Source organism: Phyllostomus discolor, chromosome 4 (assembly GCF_004126475.2).
Source record: "Phyllostomus discolor isolate MPI-MPIP mPhyDis1 chromosome 4, mPhyDis1.pri.v3, whole genome shotgun sequence".
In the NCBI taxonomy this organism is placed as follows: Eukaryota; Metazoa; Chordata; class Mammalia; order Chiroptera; family Phyllostomidae; genus Phyllostomus; species Phyllostomus discolor.
Genome location: NC_040906.2, coordinates 123,398,750 through 123,422,222, shown reverse-complemented (window position 1 = coordinate 123,422,222; position 23,473 = coordinate 123,398,750). Strand labels below are relative to the sequence as shown.

Sequence of the window (23,473 nt, the reverse complement as noted above, 5' to 3'; positions counted from 1 at the left end):
TATTAAAGTACCAATGGCATATTTCACAGACATAGAACAAACACTTCAAAAATTTATATGGAACCATAAACAACCTCAAATAGCTGCTGCAACTTTGAGAAAGAAGAGTAAAGTAGGAGGGATCACAATACCTGACACTAAACTATACTACAAGGCCACTGTAATCAAAACAGCCTGGTACTGGCATAAAAACAGGCATATGGACCAATGGAACTGTATAGAGCCCAGAAATAAGCCCAAGTCTCTATGGTCAATTAATATTCGACAAAGGGGGCAATGAGATAAAATGGAGTAATAATAGCCTCTTCAACAAATGGTGTTGAGAGAACTGGACAGCTACGTGCAAAAAAATGAAACTCGAGCACCAACTTACACCATATACAAAAATAAATTCAAGGTGGATAAAAGATTAAAATATAAACCATGACACCATTAAAGCCCTAGAGAAGAACATAGGCAGGAAAATCTCAGATATTTCACATAGCAACATTTTTATTGATATGTCCCCTAGAGCAAGGAACATAAAGGAAAAAATAAACAAACGGGATCTCATCAAAATAAAAAGCTTCTGCATGGCTAAAGAAAACACTATTAAAATAAAAAGAGAACCAACTGTATGGGAAAACATATTTGTCAATGACACCACAGACAAGGGTTTAATCTCCAAAATATACAAAGAACTTACATGACTCCACTCTAAGAAGACAAGCAACCCAATTAAAAAACGGGTAAGGGACCTGAACAGATACTTCTCCAAGGTGGACATACAGAGGATCCAGAGATACATGAAAAGATGCTGAATATCGCTAGCTATCAAAGAGATACAAATTAAAACCACAATGAGGTACCACTTTACACCAGTCAGAATGTCCATCATAAACAAAGCAACAAACAACAAGTGTTGGAGAGGTTGTGGAGAAAAGGGGACCCTAGTGAACTGTTGGTGGGATTGTGGACTGGCATGACCACTATGGAAAACAATATGGAATTTTCTCAGAAAACTAAAAATGGATCTGCCTTTTGATCCAACAATTCCAGTGCTGGAACTATATCCTAAGAACCCTGAAACACCAATCCAAAAGAACCTATGCATCCCAATGTTCATAGCACAATTTACAATAGCCAAGTGTTGGAAGCAACCTAGGTGCCCATCAGTAAATGAATGTATCAAAAAACTATGGTACATTTACACAATGGAATTCTATGCAGCAGAAAGAAAGAAGGAGCTCCTACCCTTTGCAACAGCATGGATGGAGCTGGAAAGCATTATGCTAAGCGAAATAAGCCAAGCGGTGAAAGACAAATACCATATGATCTCACCTTTAACAGGAACCTAATCAAAAAACAAAGAAACAAGAAAAATATAACCGAAGACACTGAAATAGAGAACAGGCTGACAGTGTTCAGAGGGTAGAGGGGAGGGAATTTCAGGGGAAAAGGGGAAGGGTTTACAGGAACAAGTATAAAGGACACATGGACAAAAACTAGGGGTAGGTGGAAATGGGAGGGAGGTGGGGAAGACTGGGTGGGTGGGCCAGGATGGGAGTTAAAGATAGAAAATTGTACTTGAACAATAATTAAAATAAAATTTAAAAAAACCAAAAAAAACCATTAAAAGAGAATTCTCAGAAACAATAATACCTTATCCCAGAGAAATAAATCTCTGATGGTGAGGAAGTATTTAGATATGTTGTTTTATAACATCCACATTTCAAATTTTCTGGTGGAAGAGAATTGTAGACCTAAATGCCTGTCCAAAGCCTAATCATTGTAAGAAGATTCCTGAAAAATTGTGGTCAAGCCTCTTCCTGAATAGTTGCAGTGACACACACACACAAAATCAAAATCTTTGGAGACATCTTGTTTCTATTTTTTAAAATTTCCATTAGAATTATTTTCTTCCTATTAAGCCAAATTCTCCCTTCCTCTAATTTCTATTGGATCAGGTTCTTATTTGATCCATACAGGGTAAGTGTGAAATTACCTTCCCTTTGATAGCCCTTCATTCATGTTTTCTCGAGTCTTCTCTTTTTCAGGTTATACAGTTTCTATTATTTTAACTGTGGTTATATAGTAGTTACTTTAATTGTTATTGTTAATATATGGTTACAGTTTTTAAAATATTTTTTATATTTTCAATCTATTGCACAAAACTGGAAAACACACACACACAAAACAATAGAACATTATGTAGAAGAAGTCATGTAATTACTCATATTCCCAAATGTAAAGATAATCACAATAAGCACCTTTAGTCTTGTTTTAAGTTTTTTTCCTACACATGCATGAATATACATACCCATACCCTTTAACATGTAGGGCATACAGTTTGATATTTTGGACCTACGTTAATATTGTGAAATTACCGCAACTTACTCTCTAAGACATACATTTTTATTAAACTTATTGGAGTAGCGTTGGTTAATAACATTATTTAAATTTCAGGTGTACAGCTTTATGACACAACTCTATAATGCAACTATATCCTCTACTGTGAGATCACTACCTGAAGTCAAATATGCTTCTGTCACCTTGTCGTTGACCCTTTTCCTTCTTCATCCTCCCCCTACCTTCCTTCCCTGCTGGTAACTACCATTCTGTTATTTGTATCTATGAGTTTGGTTTTTGTTTGTTTGTTTTGTTTGTTCACTTATTGCCTTTTTTATATTTTATTTATTTATTTTTAGAGAGGGAGAAAGAGAGAGAGAGAAACATCAATGTGGGGTTGCTGGGGGCCGTGGCCTGCAACCCAGGCATGTGCCCTGACTGCAATATTGCAAACCTGCAATACTTTGGTTCGCAGCCCGAGCTCAATCCACTGAGCTACGCCAGCCAGGGCCTCACTTATTGCTTTTTGTTTTAAATCCCACACATAAGTGAAATTATATAGTTCATGTCTTTTTCTCTCTGACTTATTTGATTTAGCATAATATGTTCAAGATTCATCCATGTTGTTACAAATGGCAATATTTTATATTTTTTATGGCTGAGTGATATTTAAATGTACATACGTACCAAATCTTCTTCATCCAGCCATCCAGTGAAGGACACTTAGGTTGTTTCTATGTCTTGACTATTGTAAATAATGCTGCAGTGAACAAAGGGGTGTATATATCTTTATAAATAAATGTTTTCAAAATTTTCAAACAGATACCTAGAAGAAGGATTGCTGGGTCATTTGATAGCTTTATTCTTAGTTTCCTGAGGAATCCTCGTACTGTTTTCCAGAGTGGCTGCATCAGTTTACATTCCCATCAACAGTGTACGAGAGTTCCCTCTAAAGCACAATTTTAATAGCTTTAATATTCTATATCTATGTAAACATGTACTTATATGTACCTATATAATAATTCAGTTAACCATTTTTCTATTATTGAATATGAAAGTTATTTCAGATTTTTTTGTCCTTGTAATTTACTCTGTAATAAACATTTTAACACTTAAATCATTATTCATATCTCTGATTATTTCCTTAGGACAGACTTGTGTAAGTGGAATTAATGGGGCTAAGGAGAAGTACATGTTTTAAGGTCCCTGATATATATTGTTAATGTGTTTTTCAGAAAGATTATATAAGATTGCATTGCCTCCACATTTCTCAGAATTATGAGATATCCTCACATTTCCTAACTTTGTCACTAAACACACTTGTTCTATTTGATTCCTCTGAAACAGCAAAGCCAGGGGGGAAGGACTGTTCTCCCTGAATAGGAATATGAAAATAAGACCTGACTTACTCTGAACAGAATGAAAGAAGTATAACAGTTAGGGCTCACATCCAACATGGTCATCTATTTGCTGTTCGACCTAAAGCAAATCAATTTTTGGATACTTCCATTCCTCCATCTGTAAAGTACAAAACAACTATAGAACCTACCCTGAAGGGATGTTGAAACCACTAAACATAACAGCTCCTACTAAGTGCTTGGTATATAATAGGTGTTTAGTAGATTGTTAGTTCATCTGTCAGGGTGCCTGAAGAAAATAGAGGTCATACTGGTTTAGACAGTTTGAATAGATTTCGATAAAGAAACATTTGCAAAAACCCAAATAGCCTGGGCATACCATAGGGCTAGTAACAGCAGAGCTTTCTTACCACCATTTGCCACAAAGGAGTAAGGAAAGGAAGTCATTACTAGAATCCCAGATGAAGGGGGAAAAGTGGAGATGGTTGCCAGATACCAGCACAATCTTTAGTGTGCCTGGGACTCACTTGTTGCTGGGAAAGATCTGCGGGAATAAATACCCTGACCTCTCTCTTTCTTCTCTTGTTTCCTGCTTGTGCTACCATTTTGTCTAAAACTAACTGGATCTCTGAATAAAGGAGAACTCAGTGATATAGAGCTTGCAGGTCAGCAGCATCTTGGGGCACTGAGCAGAGGAAATAAGGGCAGCGTTTGGAAATGGATGCTCTCCAGCCCAGTCAGCTTTTGGCTACCATATGGATACAACTCTATCCATATAGTCAAAGATTAAACCAACTTCTTTGTCTAGACATGTCATGCTGCTGGTCCTTCCAACTATATTGTGAGCTCTGATTTCTACATTTTTTATATGTGCTACCCATAGATATTTCTACATTGTACATTCATATAGGGATTATTTGGTTTTCCCTTGTGTTTTAGGCAATCTAAATACAATAATTTTTACTTGTCTCTTTATTTTATTCTTTCATCAGTCCTTTCATGATGGAGAAATTCTTTGGGATTCTGACCTTTTACTCCCAGATTAATAGCATTTGCTCATTCATTTGTTTAATATTCTATAAAATCCTCACCTAGTTAACTGATATAAATATTAAGTAAAACTGAATCTAGTTTTGTTATTAAAAACCTTATTTCAAGTTGACATCTTCCATTGCTATGACTGGTCCTTTTTTATTTTTGAAGTTCCTTATTAATATAACAAAAATGTTGCCTGAAAATCTGTACCTTTTCAGGGAAGTGCCACTGCGCCACTGTCCAGTTTTGATTTACACATTTCAAATCTTCTTTTTAAATTTGTCCATCCCCAACTATATTTTTATTTATTACTAGACAATGTTATATTCTTTCTCTCCTTGCTTTGTTGGGCCTGAAGTTTGATTATTGGAACCCATCTGCTCAATCCTCTGTGTATTATGCCTGAAGGAAGACTTTCAACCCATCTGTCCAATTCTACCACACCCCAAAGAAATCCCAACATGCAACAGATAATAACACTAGTTAGTAAATAAACTTAATAGATGTGGACATTGGCACAGAATACTGCCAGAGTATGTCTGCTATCTGATGCTTTTTGATCCAAGTCCCAATATTGCAGAATTATTTTTCTTGATGGCCCTGCTTTTAAGGCAGCTGGTGCTGGCAAAATGTATCAGTTGACTTTCAGTAGAGTATAATGATTATGCTAGCATTAGAAGGGAGTTTTAAGATCAAAGTTTTGCTTAGAGGGTTATAGCTGAATCACAAGCGCCAAACTCAATTACCATTCTTAGTTCAGTGGTTATCTCATTAGTCTGATAAAACATTTAAGATAAGCTTAAAGTATTTCACTTGTCTGTCCATTCTTTCATTCATCATCTGTTTCTTCATTGCCCACCATGGAACAGGTATCGTGGGAAAAGCTGAATGTACAGAAATAGAAGTTAGGAACCTAGCTTTCAAAAGATGTCTCAATAAATCAGTGAAGACAAACAAGTAAAAACGTAATTGAAAGTGTCATTTCTTACAACCTGGGGCTTAAAGAGAAAGGAATAGAGCTGAAAAGGCATGCATTTGTGGATGAGCATTATACCTTCGGGAAATTCTAGGGAATGGGTATGTCTGGATTGTAGGATTTATAGAACAGTGGTAGCCCATGAAGATTCTTATGCACTATGTTAAGGAGTTTGGATTTTGGCATGAAGGCATTGGGTGGTCACTGGATAGTTTTAAGCAGGAAAGTTACATGATTAGATTTGGTTTTAGAAAGATCACTCCTGGCAGTGTGTAGGCTATATTGGAAGGGGCACAGTGAAAAGTGAGAAGGCTACTGAGGTGTTTCAGAAAAGAAAAAAGTAAATTATTGAAACAAGTCACTGGAGTTAAAGAGGAAGAATGAATTAGAGAAATATTGAGGAAGTTTAAATCACTATAACTGAGCGGCAATTTTGATGTGAGGTGAGGAGGAGTGTTTAGAAAATATCCCAGGTTTTGGGTTGGGGGATGCGGGTGGATGGCGGTGCTGGGATGGAAACTCCTTTCTACCATTAGCTGAGTGACTCTGGGTGAATGACATGAACTAACCCTACCTCAGTTTTTTAAAAAATAGTAGTAGTGTTTATTCTATAGAGTTGTATGAAAATCAAGTGTTAATGTATATTAAAGTAGTTGAACAGTGTCAGGCACACAGTGAGCCCTTACCGTGGTTTGTTGAATACATAGACTCCTGCACATCAAGTTTATATTTCACTGGGATGCGTAAGTGGTAGCATGTAGAGGGTGAGTTGATTTATGAAAAATGCAGGAGAGAGGACTGTGCTAAATATAATATTTGGGAGTCATCAGACAAAATGAGACATCAAAGGTATGAGATAGAGACAATGACCAAAGCCAAAATTTTGAGGAGCACCAGCCTTTCAGTGGTGGTAGGAGAGGTGGTGCTCATCAAGGAGAAGGAGAAGAAACAGCTTTATAGGTAACAAAAATAGAGTGGCAAGAAAATATCTTATAAACAGATTTACAAGAAATGAGTGGTTAGTAGCATGAGATCCAGTTTAGAAAATGAAGAAAGAAAATATGGTCATCTTATTCTAGCTTTTTAAAAAATAATGACTGACAAATATAGTCTTGTCTCAAAATGTTACATTGCATGTGGAAGAAAAAATTCAACACATTACTTGAAGGACAGTGACTTCTAATAAATTTAATACCATTATCTATTCTTTAACTTTATTGTGTTTTTGAGTTGAATATGGTCTTAAGCACAATTGGACACATTAAACCTCATGTTTGAAAATGAATGGTTGTCTATATTAACAGTGATGTCAATAAACCTTTACAGGTTTTCATAAATAACAAACTTTCTTTTGGATCATAAAATGGGGGAAATAAGTAGATATTAAGGAGAAAATCATTTCTCTGATATGGTGATTTTCCAAAATTTTATTTAAAAATGTGTCCCTATCTCTGTCTACTTTCTCCATCCCCTTTCTCCCTCCTTCTCTCACTTTTTCTTTCATTAAATACCACCTCTATGCCAAGCATTCTCCCTGAGACTTGAGTATTCAGAAGCAAGCAAGACAGATGAGATTCCTGCTTGCTTTCTTTTCTCTGGAGAAACAGACAATGAAATAGTAAAATAAATATGGAAGATAACTAGATGGCAAGACATGCACTGAAGGAAACAAAAACCAGCGTGAGCTGAAGAGAGGTCCAGGCTGGATGCCGGCACCACAGATAAGGTAGTTGTGAAAGCCTTTCTGAAGAGACAAGGTGATGTCAGACCATAGAGAGAGAAAAAGAGCTAAACTCACAAAAATTTGGACAGGAGAGTTTCAGGCAGAAGGATGAGGAAGTGCAAAAGTCCTGAGGCAGCGGCAGGAATGTGCTTTATATAGTCGTAAAGCAGAAGGGCAGCCCCGGTAGCTGGAGGATACCAAACAGTAGACATGAGTTCCATGATGTAGTCAGGATTTTAAGATGCGCAGTGTTGGTCTCCACAACATTGAAGAGCACAAACACGGACAAGTAGTGCTGAAACTTGCTATTTTTGATAATCTTCCGAGTATGACTACCAAGACAGAAATTAGTTAAGGGCCTTCATAAATATGGAATTTCTTGAGACCTGGATTGTAATTCCAGTTTAGCAACTTATTGTACAGCTTCTGGAAAGTTCTCCAGTAGTGGTTTCATAATTGTGATATCATAGACCTCAAAGATTGTGTGAATCATCTATTTAATTGTAGGGATAAGGAACCTGAGATCCAAAGAAATTATTGATGTATTCCAAGGTCACATAGCTGGTAAAGAACAAGACCAGAATTAGAGACTATTTCAGTTACCTTAAATACTCGTCCTTTAAACCTCTGCCCCCGAACTGCCTTTACTATGAGCCTTTTCTGTCTCCATTCAGCAGGTTTCAGTGTGTCTTTTCTTCTTATCCATTCTGTTCATTCATATAATCATTATTGCATTCATTTTATTGTATGTTCTCATGAATATCCTCTCTATATTAGATGGTTGACTTTTTTAGAATGTTTGGAAAGCCTAGTACCTAGTTAGTGCATAGTAAGCTTCCGATAATGTGCTGGGTGACTGATTAGTGTACACATAAATGACTGGTTATATATAAATCTGTCTTTCAGCTCAGTTCCTTTTTATTATAACACATTTAGTCTCCCTATACTTAATGGCAACATCTGTGAGGAAGGAATTACAAAGTTAATATATAAATGACTATAGTGTTTTTGCCTCTGTATGAAAAGAAACAAAACAAGGGTAGAAACATGTTTGAAAAGTTGGTGATCTTGTACCAAGCCAAAGTGTTTTCAATTTTTAGTCTGTCTAGGAGAGAAAAACTGATAAAAGTGCCTAATTCAAATTCTGTACAATAGGTATTGGTTTGTTATTTCTTTAAATGTTTGTATTTTGTTGTTCATGAATAGCTATCTGACCTCATCTTTTTCATCATGTCTCTTCTTAGATAAGAAATCATTTCTATGCTTTACTATGTGTTCTTTGTTATCTTAGATATCAATAATGCTAACATGTTACTGAAACAAATGTTCAACTTTGAAATGTTTTAATCTCATAACTTTTAAAATTGCAAGTAGAAAATTCCGGTGTTTTAGTTTATAGGAGGATTTCAGAGAAAGATAACCATTAGTAATTAATTTCTGTCTTTACAACTTAACAGAATGCTTTTAGATCTCCAAGTAAGCAATGACATGTCCCACAAATCAATGTGCCCGAGGACTCAGCCCTGTTCCTTTAACTTGTTTCAGCCAGGTCACATGATGTACTGCCCAGTCACTCAGTAATTAAGCTAAGAACTAGGTTTTTATCCTAAAACTTGTCACATATTGTTTTGCAGAACAGTGATGGGTATATGTCAGTCTGGCTTGCATTTGTAGCTAGGAGCCCAAGGTCATCATTAGCACATGACTTTGTCAGGAAATGAAGTATACTAGGTGTATGGAAGTTTCTTCAATTGCTTCCATACTGGGACTTTCCCAATCCTAAAGAAGTGGGAAAATCCATACACTGTTTATTGCCTTCTAAACTGACAGTTCTGTAAAACTCATTGGATGATTAAGTAATAAGGAGGCAAAGCAGAGAAAAGTATAGATTAAAACATAACCTCCAGCCTAAAGCCACAATACCCAGTAGTCAGACTTATTGAGTAGCCAGAGAAAAAAATCTTGTATCTTGTGGTGATGATGTTTGTTGAAAAATAATATATTAATTTAAAAAATAAAAAATAAATATTTTTAAGTTCAACAATAAAAAAATAACCACACATTTAATGTATAAATATAAGTATATATAGATATTTGTAAATTAAATGGTTTATAATAAATAGATAATAATGATCCTCAGTCAACAAATCAGCTTCTGTTTATACTGACTATTCTCCACTCAAACTACTAGTTAGCTGATAAAATAAAAAGGTGACATCAAAGGAATATGGCTTTTTTTTTTTTAAAGATTTTATTTATTTGTTTTTAGAGAGGGAAGGGAGGGAGATAGAGAGAGAGAGAAACATCAATGTGGGGTTACTGGGGGTCATGGCCTGCAACCCAGGCATGTACCCTGACTGGGAATCGAACCTGTGACACCTTGGTTTGCAGCCCGCACTCAATCTACTGAGCTACGCCAGCCAGGGCGGAATATGGCTTTTAAATATTATATATATTTAACGCTAAGTGAAAAAGTACAAAAGCTTTTTTTTACAGGCTTGGGACATATTAAATTTCATTTCTGTGAGTCCCTAAAGATTGGCATCCAACAGTTATATAATACATATTTCAAAAATAACATTAAGCATATAAATATCTGTTTATTTTCCTATGGATATCAGTTCTTTGACAAATATATTATCCATCTCTCTCTCTCTCTCTCTCTCTCTCTCTCTCTATATATATATATATATATATATATAAAGTAAAACACTGATATAAAAAGTAATTCTTCTGTCTTGTTAGAATATCAGTTAGTCTCTACAAAACACATTTACATTAATCATCTTTAAGATTTTAATATTTTCTAAATTAGTGTTCCCCAAACTGCATTTTGGACTCTTGAACTTCTGCCACAGTAACGTAAAATTCCTTAGAAATTTATTGTTTCAAAATTACTAAATGGTTAATTATATAATAAATAAAATAATTATTAAATTTTGTTAGCTATTTTTGCATGGGAAAAACTAAATAATTTTAAGCAAACAGGTGAATAAGTAAGTGAATGGATGATGTGTTTTGTTGATTATTTAAACTCTTGTAGTTAGTTTGAGAGAAATTTAATTGTCTTCCCTGCTGTTTTTTGGACTGGACATTCAAATAAGTGATCACCTTATATTTTTACTTTTGAATGTCTATTTTCTAGCACTGTAGAAATAGAACATTTCATGCTAAAAGAGTTTGCCTTCTGTTTTCTTTATTTCCAAATTAAACAATAATTCTGAAATGTTTTATTTCTCCATTATTACTACTACTATTTTTTAGTATTATACTACTAAGAGCCAACATTTTAAAAATCAAGCATTCAGTGCAGACACTGTGCCATGTATCAATGACATGCATGAAGTTATTTAACTTCTCACACACAAAATAGATTCCTCTATTCTGCCTATTTTATAGGCAGAAATCAAGGTTTACAGAAATGAGTTTGCTCCACCTTACTTAAGACGTTTTAAGAATTTTTATATATTTTGTAAGTATGCGAATTAAATTATATTAATTTCTACTTCATATTCTATCAACTGTTGATAAATTGAGAGGCCTCATTGATGATCAAATTTGTCAGCCTGAATTAAACATTATTTTGACAAATTCTTATTTCATTGGGCTAAAAGCCTTTCCATCCTTATATATATATTTTTACATGAGATAGATTTCTATTGGAGAGGGGTGTTTTAAGAATAAGTGGGTCAGAGACACACTGGGAATTAAAAGCTAATTTAGAATAAGACATGCTTTACAATTTAATTGGTTCAGTACTGTTTGCCAGTTTAGGTCTGATAAGAAGAAATATTCTGGACTCTCTGCTCTGAAGAAAATAGCTATAGCAACACGTGAGAAAAATAGTTATGTTCCAGTTAGGAGCTCAACTTCCAAAGTTGTGTAAAATTGATTTTGGAAGTAATTTCTTAACCTGTCATTCACATGCAATCATGATATTTATTAAATTTCAAGGTTAACTTAGACAGAAATACAAATTATTTAGAAATACAATTTGTTGCTTTGGATTTAGGGATGGGATCTGCAAAAAAATTTCTTACGGAAATGTCTCTAAAATTTTGGTCAGTATATATTAAATTTATGTAGTTTTTCTTGTATCAGTTAATAAAGCTATAAACAAATTTAATAGCATGGACAATCAGAAAAATATAATTTTGGTCATTTTCCATTCTTTTAATCAACAAATACTTATTGATGAGTTGTTTAGAACATAATAATCAGTTAAATATTTATTGTGCAATATGATACACATGTACAAAAATACTTATAAAATAAAAAATACACAACTGAATTAAACACCATAAATCCATTCTAGTAGGTATACAGTGAGACTTTACTATTGGTTTAATTTGCATTTCTCTAATTTCTAATGTAATTGAGTGCTTTTAAACTTTTATTATCTATTTTATACCTTGTTTTGTGAAGTAGCTATTTTTTATCCTTTTTATGATGGATTATCTGTTTTATATTGATTTACTGAAGTTTTATATGTTCTAGAATGTACTTTTTATTTGTTACCTGTATTATGAGTATCCTTGTCTACTCTGTAGGTTGTTTTTTTTACTCTCCTAATGATATTTCTAAATAATTGAAAAAATCTTTATTTAAAAATGTTTATTTCATAAAGCTTTTCCAATGAATTGTGTACTTTGACTAAACAATGGTCAGAAAGAATATTAATGTATAATTCTAATCCCTTTAAATTTGTTAAACCTTAGGATCTTCATGTGGTCGTATGATCAATAGTTGTGAAAGTCTTGTACATGCTTGAAATAATACATCCTTTATGAATCTAGTTATCCACTCATGCATTAGGTCAGCTTTGCTAATTGTATGATTCAAGATGCTGCATCCTTGCTACTTTTTTGTTTATTGTATAGGGAGTTTTGTTTAATTTGTCACTGTTATTATGAATATATCTATTTTTTTCATTGAAGTTCTGTCAATTTTTGTTTTATTTATTCTGAAGTATGATGCTAGGCACATATATATTTAAAATTATAATGTTGGTGAAATAAATCTTTTTTTACTATATAATATTCCTCTTTTTTCATTGTTTTCTGTAAGAAAATTGATTAAAATTACCTAGTTCATCATTTTGGGGGTAAAACATACATGAACTCTGCTGCCAATATAGTCACTTCTCTCTGTTCACTCACTGAAAGAGAAGGGGACAGGTAACAGGCACTCAGGGTACCATGTAGAAGTATTGGGGTAAATCACATTGTGTTGTGAGAGCCGATAGAGGGCCACTTGACCCAGACCTAGTTGTCAAGGAGGGAACCCAGAGAGGGTGGCATCTGAAGTGGGGCTGGGCTTGTTTAGGGGCTTGTGTGGCTTGGCCATTGAGTATGCCAAGGAAAGTATGGCCAATGAGTATGCCATTGAGTATCTCTGTGGGGGAAGGAAGGGGCTCTAAATAGACAATGTTATTTCTAAGGGTGTGCTATTTCAAAGTGTTTTCAAATGTTTGTGATTATAAATTAGATAATAGAGCAATGATGAACTTTGGGCCTTGATCTATCCACATTCCATACTATTTCTTTAGGAAAAGTTCCTTAAAGGAAAATTACTGCAGCAAGAGGCACCAGCATTTTTATGCACAAAAGGGGGTATATAATCCCCCTTAGAAGACTTCTAGAAATAAATTGCAGCAGAGCTCAGTTTTGAGGGATGATTATGATTTAGACAGGACAAAGGTAAGAGATTTCAAAGCCTGGGGTATCTCATACACAGAGGAGAGAGAGCAGGGGGCAGTAAGTAATTCAGTGTGGATTGGTTTAGTCACAAGGTGTGGGGAGTCATGTTGAGAGAGTGGGTTTAAGTGGAAACTAGGTTTATACATGGTTTCATCAAAGAGACTTAGTTAATAAAATAATGTAAGGTCCTTTTCCCTTTTTCTTACCCTTGAAATTCATGGAATCCATTTGTACCATATTCCTCAAATCATTATAACGGTTGTCTGCCGTATACCAGAACTTATTTTCTTCCATCTCCCCAGGTGATTTTAGCATCTGGAACATATTCTGTTTCCCTCCAGTGCTTACCACCATACTCAGTAATGGCAACTTTCCTTTACTCCTTTTCTATTTCTCTGTGCCTATGTGTTCTAAGATGGCGCTTATTAAGTCTAAGCTCAGCTTCACCATTTACTAGCCGTGTAATTTCCAATAAGTTATTTAACCTAACTGTGCCTCAGTTTCCTCCTGAGAACCGCAGCAGTGCCCATCATAGGGTGGTGAGGTAAATGGAATCACATATGCATGAACACCTGGCACATCTTAGCAGCATGACGACAATGATTTTTCCTCCATTATGAGTATTTAAATTTGTCCAGGTTGAAAATGCCTTTTGCTATAGTTTACAGCAGTTTGAAGCAGCTTCAAAAAGGAAAGTCAGAGAAAAACAGCATTATCCGGAGACTCTTCTATGAGAGGTGACTACTCTCATTTAGGGGCAAAGCCCAAGCTGGTGAGAGCTCCTCACCTTTCTTTGTTAAATTTAAGAATAAAATGAGGAGCCCAGCCTCAAGGGCTTTCCGTTCACCAGCTTTTACAAATTTAAGACACACTTCATTTTAATGTTAAAACAGCATGTGTATTATTCCCTTCTCTTAGGTCACTCTTACCTTCTTTCTGTTTAGTCTCTAGCCTGCACCTTTCCCTCCCCCCACATCACAAAAACAAATGCAAACTCGGTATTTGAGATACCGGTGATCACAGGGTGGGGGGAGCGGGGAGCTAACTAATTTTGCCCAGACTTTCTGTGGAAGCTGCACATGTTCTGCAGTTTTGGCTTGCATAATTGATTCAATCTCTGATTTCAGATGAACGCTGAACTCCTTTTGTGGGACGCTGCAGACATTTCTGTAGGGCAAGAACTGTTCTTCTCTCCTCTGGTTTCTGTTTAGTGCTAGGCTACTTCCCCCCAAGAATCGAAACTACCCTTCATGAGATAAATGAAATCATAGTTAGAAAATGGCTCACTGGACAGACTTGCAATCTCAAGATAAGATCTACACCAGACACATTTTCTTAACATTTTCCTCTTCTTTTGCTTCCTTTCTTTCTATGTGGGTACAGCTTTGTTTTGGCTAAGAGGGTATGTTGGTTGCTTGGCTGAGAATTGGTGTCACCTGCATGGAGCAGCAGCATACCTTGGCACCTCATTGGGAACCCAGGCTTGCTTGCCCCTGGACCCACTTTGTAACTCTAAGCATATTTGCTTATCCCTCTGTGTCTTACTTTTAGCAGTCCCTTGTAGACCAATGGCTGTGAAGGCTGGACTGTAAAGATAGGTATGTAGTGGGCTGCAAACTCACATCGAGTCTTTAGGTTAACCAGGTATATATGCCGTCCTAACTGGGGAGGATGACTTTATGTCCACTGAAAGGCCACTTAATCATAATGACGACCGGGCAATTTCAAGTTAACATTTACTTCATACTGTACTTGGCAACTTCATTTTTGGTTACGTCTTTAAGAATTTCTAAATTGGAAAGTTTTGTTTGATAGCAGATATTTTTTGTGAGCCAGTTTGATCCAGTTTGTAGTTTGAAGACTATCTTTTCACCAGTTGCTTTTTGAAAAGCTGAGTTTTTACGATATTTTCTGTACTTTTAGATAGATTTTTTTGAATCAAATAACCTTTGTTATGTTTATACTCCATACCACTATTTCAGCAAATCCCCCAAAGAATTCTCATACTATAACAGTGACCTGGTTGCATAGCTCAGCTGGTTGGAGCTATGTCCCAATACACTAAGTTTGAGGATTTGATCCCCAGTCAGGGCACCCAAAGGAATCAACCAATGAATGCATAAATTAGTGGAACAACAAATCTATGTTCCTCCTTATCTCCCTGTCTCTTTCTCTAAAATCAATTTTTTAAAAAAGTGACCAAACTGCTATTTACCTCAAAAGAATAAATCATGTCAGCAGTAATTCCCACCTGATATCTGTTACAGCCTGAATGGATTGTGTCTTTATGCTGCTAGAAGAATTTAGGCTGAGAAAATAGCTTATACTTGTTTAATAAAACACTTAGTATGAACGTACTATTGTTCAAATTTAGACTCTGTGAATTACTAGTTGGATAAATACAGACAAATCCCTTAACCTCTAAGCCTCATTATGTGTGAATATTTAAAATTGAGATAATAATCATACTTACTTTTCAGGTTTGTTGTGAGGAATAAATGCTAAAATGCATGTAAAGCACTTCGGGGATCCAGCCATAGACATGAATCAGCCAGGTTTTGCTTTGGTTAACAGTGTGTTACAAATAGTCCATGACCCTCAATGGCATACCACAACAAATATTTATGTTAGACTTAGTTGGAAGTACTTCCAGCTGTGTGTTCTCTTCAGATCTGCTAGTTTGTTTCTTCATTCAGGAACTAGAAGCTATTTAAAGAATACTCCTTTCATGGCAGAATACATCATTGCAAGTGGTCTGTTAAAAACTTGCCAAGCAGTTTAGAGTATCGATCGACTCAGAAATAGCATTGCTATCACTTCTACCCAAATTTTATTGATCAGAACAAATCATATGCGCAGGCTAAATATTAGTAGGTCAAGAAGGTATACTCTGCCTAATGAAAAAAAGGAGTGGATTTTTGCTGAATGGTTATCTAAACCCCTTGAGATTTACTGCATCTCATTTTACCCCCTTTCTTATTCACCGATGTTCCCATTGGCTCTTCCCCACATAGTCTGCTCTGTAACATCTACTTTACATTTCTGAAATGGCATCACAATTTCCCTCTCTCTGTTTTAATTTCAAATTCATTTAAAATATTACTTTTCTTTGTAAATAGGTACTTTGGAAAATCCCCTACAAGAAGAACAAAAGCTCCTGATTCTCCTGAGAGCCTCAGAGGGAGTCTTTTGTAACCGCCTCAATGGAATTCATATTGGTCCAGGAACAATTGGTACGAGTAAAATGTAGTTTTTATTAATAATGGAATATGTGTTTGTGTGATAAAGTACCACTCATAGATCATCTAAGTTCCAGGCACTCTTTTGTATAATTTAAGCAGTGCTCATTTTACAGATATCAAAACTAAGACTCAGACATGATGAGCAGTATGGAAAAGTCCACATGGCTTTACAGTGTCAACATTTAGGTTTATAACCAGATTGGCCAGACACCAAAATCTAAGAGTCTACCTTATTAAATGTAAATATTATGTAATTATTGATATATTTTTATTTTTATTACATTTTTATTTTTTAAATTTTAAATTAAATTTATTGGGGTGACATTTATTTAAAAGATTATGTAGGTTTCCTGTGCATTTCTATGACACATGTTCTATGTATTATAAGGTAAGAACCATACGATTTCACTGATATGTAGAAGATAAAACTGAAAACAACAAGTGAACAAATAAGAGAAATAAACTAGAACTCATAGACACAGACAACAGCAGTGTTTACCAGAGGGAATGGGGGTGGGAGGTAGTAAAAGAAAGGGGGTCAAATGTATGGTGATGAAAGATATCATTTTTTAAAACTGATAGATCTATAGATTACTGTTTCTTTATTTGATACTGTCACAATACCAAATCTTATTTTAAGAGCACAGAAAGTGTGACTGATCTTGTATAATCAAGATGTAAGAACCACACAAATACTCAGTTTTAAAGGACAGATATAAGAGTCTATCTTTCAGATTTCCAGTATTTTCTCACTTACTTTGTGTGTCATTACTAACTGCTAAGATATTAGTGACTCAGTAAAATGGAAGCAATCATGTTGGGATAGTATGAAATTTGGTAACCTAGTTCTATAACATGTAGCCTTTGCCATATAGTCCTTTGGTAGTGCTTTATTATTTCCAAAGGATTTTTCATATGTGCTATTTCTTTACCTTTTAAAGAATATGAGGTTTGATAATATTTTAGTTTTCAAATTGAGAAACTAGATGGATCAAAACAGGAACATCCAATCTGTTTTTGCCTTTGTTGTGCACTCTGTTCTGTGCAGTGCCACACTGGACGGAATGCTGTGTTAGGAGTACACGAGGATGTCTGTCCTGGGGCCCAGCTCCAGCCATATGGACAAACTAATGTTTTTGAATCTTCTCTGATACTAAATTGAATAAGGAATGAATTAGTTGTTTCACTAGGTGCTTAAAATTTTGTGATATTATAAGTAAATGAGAGATTTTAATCTTAAGCATTATAATTTCCTAGAAACAAATAAGAAATGGTGTCATTTTACAATAAACCTTTGATGATTCTGAATGATCAAGAAATCTATTATGGTTAATTGAATTTTATGGGTAATTCAAATTTAAGGAAATAGACTAGTTTTTGTTAAAATCTTTTGTTTTTGGAAATTTCTCTAAATTACTTCATGTTTCTCCTTCTGACTAGTTTACTTAACAAATAGTGAAAAAGATGGAATTTTAAAATGCTTATAATGATGATGTTAATTAAATCTTCTAAAACTTTTATATACATATGACTATTATTATGAAATATTGATTCCAGGATGTATTCTGAAAGTGCGAGTATTTTTTTACATTTCCTTTAATTCTAATTTTAGTTTTATTATCTTCAGATTTTTCTTTGAGTTAGAATATGGAAAAAATTATGGATGTTGGCATAAACAGTTGGTTAGGTTTCAATTAACTGAGATGTTTTTGGTTCACATAAGATGAAAACTCAAGGCATGTTATTTGTACCTTACTGGTATTTGTTTCTTTTATTTATATATATTCTGTTAAAAATGATAAAATCTTTAGAGTTCAAGATCCATGATTTTCAGCAAAATGGGGTATTGCCTGTACACCAATCCAGGGGTGTACAGGCAATCCTTTGGATTCAGGAAGAAAATATTAGTACTTCTATTGAAATATATATGAATATACTCATATATATATATAGAATTGCATGATCATAATTTTGTTACTGCTTTGGTTCATGCTTTAGACATGTTTAGACCACTAGGATATGAGAAATTGAACTTCATGTGATTTTAAATGGCAGTAAAGCATGTAAGAGGGAAGACCTGAAAGACTAAAACTGGACTGCATTGAGCATGTCCCTGGTAAGAGTTTAATTTGTGAGTCTGAAATAAACTATATTTTGAAACAAAGGAGCTAGATATCTGTCTTTTGATATCTATAATACTATATATACACATATGTATGTGTGTATGTATATGTATATGTGTGTGTGTGTGTATGTACATATATACATACACATATATATGAGGTCCAACCACTGAAAACAAAGCTAGTAGTACCAAATTTCTTTTCTTTCATCAGAAAATAAAATTATCCTTGCCTTTTGGAAAATTTAGTGTGTAACATAAAATATCAGAACCAGTTAAGTTTCAACAGAATTGCAATGGTGGAAATCTAATTAGGTAACCATTAGAGTGTTCTATTTCCCCACTCTTGCATTGCTAGATGTGGTGTAGCATACATTTTTCTATAGCTTTTGAGAGCATATATTTCATGTCTATGTAAGATATATTTAACTTACTGAAAACAGAACACTTAACATGTTCTCTTTCTGATAAAGTGGACATCTTTATATATAGTTTCTATACCACACATCTTGCATAATAACCCCTAATGAGTTTTACTCATGTCTCCTTAATTCCTCTGAAGGATATTCTTATCCAAATGTTGTTCATCTTATTTTCAGGGGTTTATGGGAAAGTTCAGCTCCACAGTGCTTATCCCAAAAAATCCTGGACACGCCTTGGGGCTGACATTGCCTCAGGCAATGAGAGGTAAGGGATGAGATTAGGATTAAGATGTATTTTTTGGTTGTTTGCTTTTGCTTGATGTTTTGTTATTATATAAACTTAAATTTTAGATTAGTAATTATAATTCAAGGATAAATAAATGAAAACATAAAGGACCAGAAGGGATTTTTGAAATCTCTGAAGTATAACAGAGAAAGAGCACAACAAGTAAAAGCAAGGGAGAAATATAGCTTATTTAAGGAATAAATTTTAGATAACACATGTTTGTATTAACAATAAATCTTTAACAATATGAATTCTATGAGATAATAGATGAATTAAAAGGTGAGACCATAATAGTCTGAGTTTAAATGATGGCTTGTTGAGAGATAGATGAAAATTAATAAAATGTGGGATAAAAAATGTGAAGAATCTTATGAAGTTTAAAAGGTAATAAAAGAATTTAATATTATATTTAAGGCAGTAAAGAATAAAATTATTACTGCCTCAAACTGAATAGATCATATGAAGAAAAAAATGGATGTAATGTATCTGAATGCAGAATAAAGGATCAGGAGATAAAAATAATAAAAGAGAAGGTATTAGAAATAGAAAACAAAAAATAGAAAGTATCTATAGATAATTGCTCTTTTTAATATGCATCCAGAATAACAACAACAGAAAGAATAAAGAAAATTATAACTGGAATACATATAGTAAACTTGGGAAGGGTTACATTTATTTTGAACAAATCAGCACTAAGAACAATGATTGCTACAAATCCTCACATTATATGAAAAAAAGAGTGAAACAGTAAAAGGAAAACAAGAGAGGGCATAAAGCTTGTTAATCTTAGAATTTTTTTACATCATTAAATCTAGGGAGATAAAATCAATATATGTTTAAGGAAGAAAAAATGTCATGACCAATGAATTTGACACCCTGTTAAGCTGCTATTCACAGGTGAAACAAAAATAAATAAATAAATAAATAAATAAATAAATAAGATACCTTTTGCTATGTGAGAACTGAAAAAAAGCAAAAAAAAAACTAATAAAGAGATTAAACTGAGTATAAAATTTAAAAATAAGAATCAAATTAAAAAATATATAAAGACATATAAAGTATATATATTAAAGGTAAACATTGAAATACACAAAATTTGATACTATAAATATGGTTGTTAAAATAAGGCAAATTCTAATTATAATTTGAAAAGTGAATATATTAGATATATTAGTCAGGTTTCTATTTATATAAATATGTACAACTCTTAGGTTGCATGTGTGTGTATGTATGATACTGGTTATATATAGTATACATCATATATATATACATATGTAATGTATATAAAATGCATTTCAAGGAATTTGGGCTGGTAAGTTCAAAATATGTAGGGCAGGTCAGCAGGCTGCAAAGTCTGGAGCAGGGTCTGATGCTTCAATGCTGAGGCAGAATTTCTTCAGCAAAACTTCAAGTTTGTTTTTAAGGCCTTTCAACTGATTAATCAGGCCCACCAATATTTTTAAGGGTTATCTCTTTTACTTAAAATCAACTGATCGTAGATGTTAACCACATTTATAGAATACCTTTCCAGCAACACTTCCATTAGTGTTTAACTGGGTATGATAGCCTACCCAAAACAACACATAAACTAACCATCACAAGTCATAATTCTCAGATAAAAATCTGGGTTTAAAATCTGGGAAGATAGCCATAGGAAACTGGCTATATACTTACCATGGGTGTAAGAATGGGTATAATCCATGTATAATGTACACAAAAATGTGGGTGCGTATTATACACCCTGCAAAATACAGTAACAAAATACAATAAGAAAATAAATGAAATAATAAGAGAACAGAAACAACAAAAAAGCATAAAGGCAACAGAAATACAACACAATAAATCCTCCAGTTATAAAAGGAAAATGTACTTGTCAAAAATGACACTATATAGGAAAACACTGGTTAATAAGTCAAATATCAACTTTTTATCAGAGGAAAACTTAAGACCAATTTCAAAAAATTGTAAATTAAATCTAGAATAAAATCAATCATTAGAATAAAAATGAAAGTAAGAGCCTCAAAATTATTCACACAAAAAATCAAATTAAATATATACATTTGAACAAATAAGCACATTTTATATTAATAAAGGTTTAGATCTCCAGTGAGACCCAAATGTCTGGAAAGTTTTATACCATACAACAATATAGAAATATGTACAGTAAATCTCTAAGTAATATAAGAGGAAATTGACAGAAATAAAAATAGTAATGAAAGACATTTACTTATCTTTCAGATTATAATCTTTAAATTACATTAAAATAATAAAAAATATAAAAATATGAATAATATAATAAAGACAATTTCATTTGTATGTATCTATACATAAATATCCCTACCCCAGAGTATATATACTATAATTAAAGGCTTAACCAATTTTAATAAACAGATGATATAGAATAGGATTACAATAAAATAAATATAAAGATAAAAACAATATCTTATCCAAAATATTAATCTCTTGTAAGATGGAAAAATAAGAAAATAATCTTTTTTTAAATAACTTTTGTATAAAAAAGAAGATCAAAACATTATCAACAGAATAGCTGGGAAGAAACAATATTGAGAGTATTGTCTGAGACTTGGCCAAACATGCCATCACATTAAAAGCTTTTATTGTTGAATAAAAGATACAAAAATTGAAAAACTAAGCTGTCAACATGAGAAGCAAAATGACTAATTAATCTAATGAAATCATTTGGTGCAAGATAAAGGCAGAAATGGATGAATTCAAAAGTAGGAAATTAGTAGACTTAGATTTTTTTGAGAGCTACTGGTTTAATCTCAAATAATTTTAGTCATAAAAATATGTAAAATCAGAAATGAGAATTCAAATATGATATACCAAAGTGATTACAATTATAATATAAATATGCTATCTATAAAGTGTCATTTTGAAATTTTAAAAAGGTTAAATATAGAAATATAAATTATTATATTTCACTGAAGAAGAATAAAAATGGAAGAACTAATAATAGTTAAAGACATAAAGTTATTCAAGATTTACTTCCAAGAATATATTTGGTTCAAATAAATGTATTGTGTGTTCTTCCAATCATTCAACTACCACTTTTTATGTTGTGTAATCTATTCCATAGTACAAGAAAATATAAGAAGCTTTCTAATTAATTTTAGGAGGCAAGCATAAAGTTATTTTTAAAACAGTGCTAGAGTTAACAACAACAATGATAACAATGACAAACAAAATCTGAGGTAACATCCAAGGGTAAATGAAATGCAAAAATCCTAAAAAGCAACAAATGAAACCCAGTAATTTATTAGAAGAAAATAAAATCATGACTGAGTGTGAGTCATTCAAGTTAAGAGAGATGATTCAAATTAAGTTAATTTACCTAAACAATAAATATAATGATTAAGAATATGACCATTTTTGTACAAATCAAATATATTTGTTGAAAACTCAGCTTGCATTCTTTGAATAAACAGTAAATTAGAACTATAAGAAACTTCCTTTAAATAAATATTTTTTTTGCTAGAGTGTTTAGCCATTAGTTGAGAATCACTGCTTTAAATAATATTATAGAATAAATAACTAAAAATCCCTCTGAAAATGTAATTTGCTATTTTATGGGAAAATTGACATTAAAATTACTGTATTACAGCAATCATTAAATATTGTTACTAGGATTTTAGCCAATGTATTACATCAAAAATAAGTCCATTAGTTGTAATTATTGAAAGAAATCCAAACTGCCATTTATTTTGTGATTACATACATTTTTATCCTAGAAAACTAGGGAACCAGCTGAAAAACTGTAAGTTGAATTAAATAAATGCACAAATCAATAGCTTTTTAATATGTGAACAATTCAGTTTTAAAATATGATGTAAAATCCTGTTTAAAATTTTAATTGAAAATATTAGGAAAAAACTTAAGAAAATTATAGGGACTATAAAAGCAAAATTATAAAACACTAGTGAGAGGCACAAAGGAGATTAGAATAAATGGTGATGCATAATGTAAATGGAAGGCTCAATATTTCAAAGATGTCAAATCTAATGCAACTTTAATCACAAGCCAAATCTATGCATTTGGAACCTGACTTATTAATTCTAAGCCTTTTGGAACAAATAACACTTGAAGATAATCAAACATTATCAGTTATTTTTTAAAAAATAAACACCTTTAATGTGAATAATTATTTTTACTGGCGTCAGAATATAAGACAATGCCTAACAATGGATTCAGATGAGTATTGTCACCTAGAATTTGTGTATTAGTATTTCAATGTATTTAAAAATGGGCTGGAGTAATTGGC

At 33.1% G+C, this 23,473-nt stretch overlaps 1 protein-coding gene across 2 annotated transcripts in view; it reads left to right on the top strand.

Annotated features, from left to right (window-relative positions):
• Positions 1-23,473, top strand: part of PKHD1 (PKHD1 ciliary IPT domain containing fibrocystin/polyductin) — a 450,921-nt gene that overhangs the window by 283,092 nt on the left and 144,356 nt on the right. For both annotated transcript variants that reach the window (XM_036024228.1, XM_028510816.2), the window contains 2 exons: positions 16,239-16,352; positions 19,083-19,170. In XM_036024228.1, coding sequence (XP_035880121.1) covers positions 16,239-16,352; positions 19,083-19,170 — 202 coding nt within the window. The remainder of the gene's footprint in view (positions 1-16,238; positions 16,353-19,082; positions 19,171-23,473) is intronic.